Source organism: Pistacia vera, unplaced genomic scaffold (genome assembly GCF_008641045.1).
Source record: "Pistacia vera cultivar Batoury unplaced genomic scaffold, PisVer_v2 Contig430, whole genome shotgun sequence".
In the NCBI taxonomy this organism is placed as follows: domain Eukaryota; kingdom Viridiplantae; phylum Streptophyta; class Magnoliopsida; order Sapindales; family Anacardiaceae; genus Pistacia; species Pistacia vera.
In genome coordinates this window covers 1,931,191-1,936,513 of record NW_022196258.1, presented here as the reverse complement: position 1 = coordinate 1,936,513, position 5,323 = coordinate 1,931,191, and the positions used below count along the sequence as shown (strand labels likewise).

General features: G+C 33.8%; 1 protein-coding gene across 2 annotated transcripts; it reads left to right on the top strand.

Moving 5' to 3' along the window:
- Positions 1 to 2,029: 2,029 nt before the first annotated feature.
- Positions 2,030 to 4,434, top strand: LOC116143631 (immune-associated nucleotide-binding protein 9-like). 2 transcript variants are annotated; one of them, XM_031429092.1, is made up of 6 exons: positions 2,030 to 2,069; positions 2,167 to 2,449; positions 2,544 to 2,821; positions 3,015 to 3,179; positions 3,274 to 3,408; positions 4,106 to 4,434. In XM_031429092.1, the coding sequence occupies exons 2-6, from the start codon at positions 2,185 to 2,187 to the stop codon at positions 4,328 to 4,330; spliced, it is 1,068 nt and encodes a 355-aa protein (XP_031284952.1). In that variant the 5' UTR covers positions 2,030 to 2,069; positions 2,167 to 2,184; the 3' UTR covers positions 4,331 to 4,434. The 2 variants fall into 2 exon arrangements, with proteins under 2 accessions (XP_031284952.1, XP_031284953.1); XM_031429093.1 differs by having other exon boundaries at positions 2,036 to 2,069; positions 2,196 to 2,449.
- The last annotated feature ends 889 nt before the right edge of the window (positions 4,435 to 5,323 follow it).

Here is a 5,323-nt window from a genome sequence, read left to right as displayed (position 1 = left end):
CAAAATGTAAAAGGACAAAATATGAAGGTCCTCATTGTAATTACTGATATTGTGACAGCAGCTCCAAACTATGTCATTTTGGATTTGTTTATGTCAATTGTTTACACAGTTGCTTCTTGTTATATAAAACATTCACTAAATGATTACTGTTCAGTTAAGAAATCAGAAATTAAGAGTTCTAAGATTTTCAAAACTCTCTCAACTTTTCTCTCTATTTTCACTATACCATGATAGATTTTAAGGTTGGTCTGACTCCTCACCCAATAAGGCCTCGTTGAATGGGAGGATTACCACCTCTTGTAACCCAGTAGGCTTGAGCATGCCTAGTTGGTGTGGGACTCCAACATTCTTGCATGCGTTTCTCATGCATTTCATTAATCTGATTCTGTTTTGACAATCTGAGCTATGTCGAAGTTAAGGTAGAACGACACAAGCTGGTTTCATCCTTTGTAGTACATGCGTCTATGTGTTAACTTGTTTTCCAATAGTGTAATCATTTCATTTATTACACCAAATTGCATAGTCAATTTAATTGAAAACAATGAGAATATAATGAAACATGTCAGAAGTTCAAATTAGCTTGATTTTTACTTAATTAACTTTGATTAAATGAACCTAATCAACATACTGGATTAATACATCGTCACTACAATGAATAAAACAATATAATCTCATGGATTCTCATCATGGGCATAGATATAGTCAGTATTTAGATTCTCATCCTGGGTATAGATATAGTCGGTATAAGCAATGTGGGTTCTTCTCATCGAGCACATTTTATCTGAAACTCCTTCACAATCGATATGCTCCGCATTGGTATCCTATCAAAATCCCAAAACTATAAATAAATCAACATGATAAATACTTATTATTCAATAAACATTAAAAAAAAATGACCAACCAATTGTGATTTTGTTGGAGCATCGTCAGGAAAGGTCAGTTCTGGAGGGGTAGCATACGTTAGGGTCTAGAAGACTATGAGGAGAAGTATCATGAAAAGGGTGGCAACCTTAACTTTAGCCATCTTTTGCTTTGGGGTGAATTAAGAGTGTTTTCAGATCAAAGGAAAAAGAATTTTGAGGTGAGTGTGTGAACTCTAAATTAGGACAATATATAGTTGAGAAAGAACAAAAGAATAGGATAGATTCAAGGTAAACCAATGAACTACCGAAAATAATTTGGGTGGCTTCTAATTAACACAAGGCGGAGCCTGAAAATGTATTCTAGGAGACCAAAATGTAGTGCTATATGAATGAAAGGGCCGAAGTTAGGAATTACATGTATGGGGACCAAACTACTAAATTAAAAACTAAGGGAGGCCAAAGAGAAATAACAAAATTTATCTTTATACTTTTTTTTTTTTTTTCACATTATTGGGTTGTACAAGTAATCAATTGTTCCCATCGCAGTGGAGTAAAGATGAAAAGAAATAGAATGATAGTACGGAATGATAGTTAATAAAAAAGCTTTTATATCGATTAAAAAACATTAACATCAGAAAAAATTTGAAGGTCAATAGTAATTTAATGAAATGAAATAATAAAACGAAAGTAAACTCACTTTTAGGCTTATAATACCAATGCCGTTCATCTTGTGCAATCATTTGTTTATTTAAATAAGGGATATATTGTTAAAATTATCAATTAAAATTTGAGTGTAAAATATCGTTCTTTTTGTTCTTCTAATCTATTCGTTATGAATATAACTTTTAAATGTTATTATTAAACACATTTTCAACCTCAACTCAAAAATATATAATGACATTCCAGTTAAGAACTTGTAAAATAGTAAAGAATCGAATCTTATAGGTAAGTATGCGTGAGTTTATAGTTAGGCATATCATATGCTTTATATTTAGTTCTTAACTTTGTTTTTGGAATTGCTGCCTTTTTAAGTTTAGTTTTGGTTTGGGTATCCAAGCAACTTCATGTTCTGCAATCACTCCAAGTAACTTAATGTAAAAAAATTCCACCTGCTCTTTTCTATTTATGCATTTATAAATTCTCAGTCTCTCACGCAAACTCTATATCTTCTTCTCTCTGTCTCTCTCCCTCGTCTCAGACTCTCAAGTAAGTAATCTCACAGACCAATTTATTTTATTTTTTATTTATTTTATTAAAAAATCATGGGTTGCAATGATTGATCGAAAGTCTTTTTAATTTTAAGTAATTTAATCTTTACATAATGGATGGAAGTGCGATGGATGTTGTGATAAATGATGATACGAAGCTCCCTTCCCTATCCGGTGGAGAACGGCCTGTGGCCAGTGGACAACGGACTGTGGTTCTAGTTGGACGTACTGGCAATGGAAAAAGTTCCACCGGGAATAGCATTCTTGGAAAAAGGGCTTTTAAGTCCAAGGCTAGTTCATCTGGTGTTACTAAAACTACTGAATTGCAGAGAACTGAACTCAAGGATGGCCAGATCATTAATGTTATTGATACTCCTGGTATGGTAACTTGGATTTGATTGCACAGTTTACAACTTTTATCTTGTATTTGAAATTTGTTCATCAAATAAACTAATGTGGTGAGTCATTGCAGGACTCTTTGATTTTTCTGCTGAATCTGAATTTGTTGTGAAAGAAATTGTCAAATGTATTAAATTGGCCAAGGATGGTATCCATGCAATCCTTTTAGTTTTCTCAGTGAGAAACCGTTTTACACAAGAAGAACAAGCTGTTGTACTTACCTTGCAGTCTTTGTTCGGAAGAAAAATTATAAACTACATGATTGTAGTCTTCACCGGTGGGGACGAACTTGAAGAAAATGAGGAAACATTGGAAGAGTATTTGGGTCGCGAATGTCCAGATCCTTTAAAGGTTTCTTTTTTAACTTAAGTTTGATTTATTAGCCGTGCTGTTAACTTAAGAAAAATATTGTTTTCAAACTATTTTATTTGGTTATATATGCTAGGCTGAACATCTTCAAGCTTTACGATTCTTAAAATGTTCATTAATCCTGTAAAAATGTTAATATAAGCTATTTTTCAAATTTATATTAACATTGTCTTAGGATATTCTTGCATTGTGTGAAAATCGGCGAGTGCTTTTCGATAACAAGACTAAGGATGAAACCATAAGAGCTAGACAAGTCGGAGAGCTTCTCTCCCTTGTTAACAGGGTCATAGTGCAGAATGGCGGACAACCATACACAGATGAAATATTTGCTGAACTGAAGGTGAGTGTGCTCACAAATTTTTTTTTTTTTTTTTTTTTTTCACTCTTGCAGTTTACATTAAATATGTCGTGAAATGTCTTTATTTGATATATAGAAGGAGACTATGAAACATCATGAACAACAAGTGGAGGTTGATTCCCTAAAGGGATATTCAAAACGAGAAATTACAAAGCTGAAGGCGGAAATAGAAAAATCATATGAAGATCAACTCAAACGAATTAGTGAGACGGTAATCTTGTTGATCTATGTTCATTTCTTGATTTATTATGTGCATTTGCATTTAGATATTCTAAGTTGTATAATTACAAGATGGTAAAGGTGCAATTGTGGCAGTTCCCTGTACTTTACGAGAACACCGCCCTTAGAGAGATTAAATTTCTTGTGCACCACTTAAGAGGCTTTAGCTTACCATTTCATTGAAGAAAACCCTTTTATAAAGCCATATTTTCACATATTCTGATTTAATGACTATAACTAGTTGAATTTTAATAAAGGTTTTCTAGCTACTCTTTTGCATTTTGACTTTCAATGAATTAAGAAGCAATAAGAGTACCTGCGGTAGTTTGTTCAAATCGAATTGCACCTTTATTGTCAAGCATTTTTGTATTGTATTTCCTGTTTTATTACTATTATTTCCCCTTTCCGCTAGTCTAAATTTATAGCACGCCTTGAAATGATCTTCGTAATCAATGAGATCCTATGAAAACATATATTTTTATATGGTTAATAATGGTTGTAGGATTTCAGGGGTCCTCCAACTGTATCTAATTTAGGGATGCCATGTTACTTGGGAATGGTCTCCAGTTGATAAATTTGCGGATGTTTTAGCTAATGTCTTATATTTTTCATTCATCAATAATATCGAGCAGTATTTGTATTATATTGTTATTTAAGAGCTTAATGGTCCATGTTGATGTTTTTAATAGCTTGAGTTGAAGCTTATAGAGGCAATTAGCAAGCTTGAAAAGCAATTGTTTGAGGAACAAGTTGTCCGATTAAAGTCAGAATTGAAAGCAAAAGACGCTCAAATGAAATCAAACGAGGAAATTCATAGGCTTAAAGAGAATCTTCAGAGAGCGAATATGGAGAATGAGCGTCTTCAGAGACCGAATATTCCTTATGAGCTGTCTAGAATATGTCCTATTCTTTGAACAATCTCAATCATTTGTGAGCATAGTATGTGCAGTCGCGTGAAGAATACCTAAGATTGTTTTATCTTCTAGCTGTTTTACTTACCCTCATGTCAATATGTTCATACTGCAAATATAATAAATTCATAAATAAATCTATTATATCTTTTATTCTCTATCATGTAAATTTTTTTGGTGCTAGCTTGAATTGCAGTTGAAACTTACACTAATCTTATCCGCCCGATATATTATTATACAATAAAGTCAGAGGTACAAAGTCTATGACATGTACCATGGGCCATAGTACTAATCCCCAAAACAAGAAATAAAAAATTTCAAAACCACAAGTTCCCGATAAATTGGATAACCCTAAATCATTTTCTCTCCCATCCCAGTCATAGTTTTCTTATCAAATTGCTGATAATTCTGGAAGTTCACTGTTAAATGTTCCAAGTCAGCAACTAGCAGGGGGTAGTCTAGCTTTTGTGGCTAGTTCAGATGTCCCATTTTCTGGCTCTAAATCTGGGTGTTCCGTGTACAATTAGCAAGCTCATCCTCAGCCAGCTTTACATTCTGCTCTTGCTACATCTTCCACTCCCACTGATCCTATGTGGTACATGGATTCAGGCGCAACAGGTCATGTCACTGCTGATTTGAGTCACATGAGTCTTAGCAAGAGTTATGATGGTGCAAATCAACTTCAAGGGGGAATGGTGAGTTTCTTAACATATCTCATATTGGCTTTACTCCTTTATCCAGTCATATCCATTCCAAATGTTTAATGCTCAAAAATATTCTGTGCCTAAAATCACAAAAAATTTGCTGAGTATCTCTAAGTTTACCAAGGATAATGATGTAGTGGTAGAGTTTAATGCTGATTGTTGCATTGTTAAGGACAAGTTAACCAGGGCCACTTTGCTGTAAGGGGAACTTAAAGGAGGCTTGTACCAGTTGAATATCTCACATAGGTCTGCTGTGCCTTGTTTATCCAATTCTGATGCACCGTACTCTAGT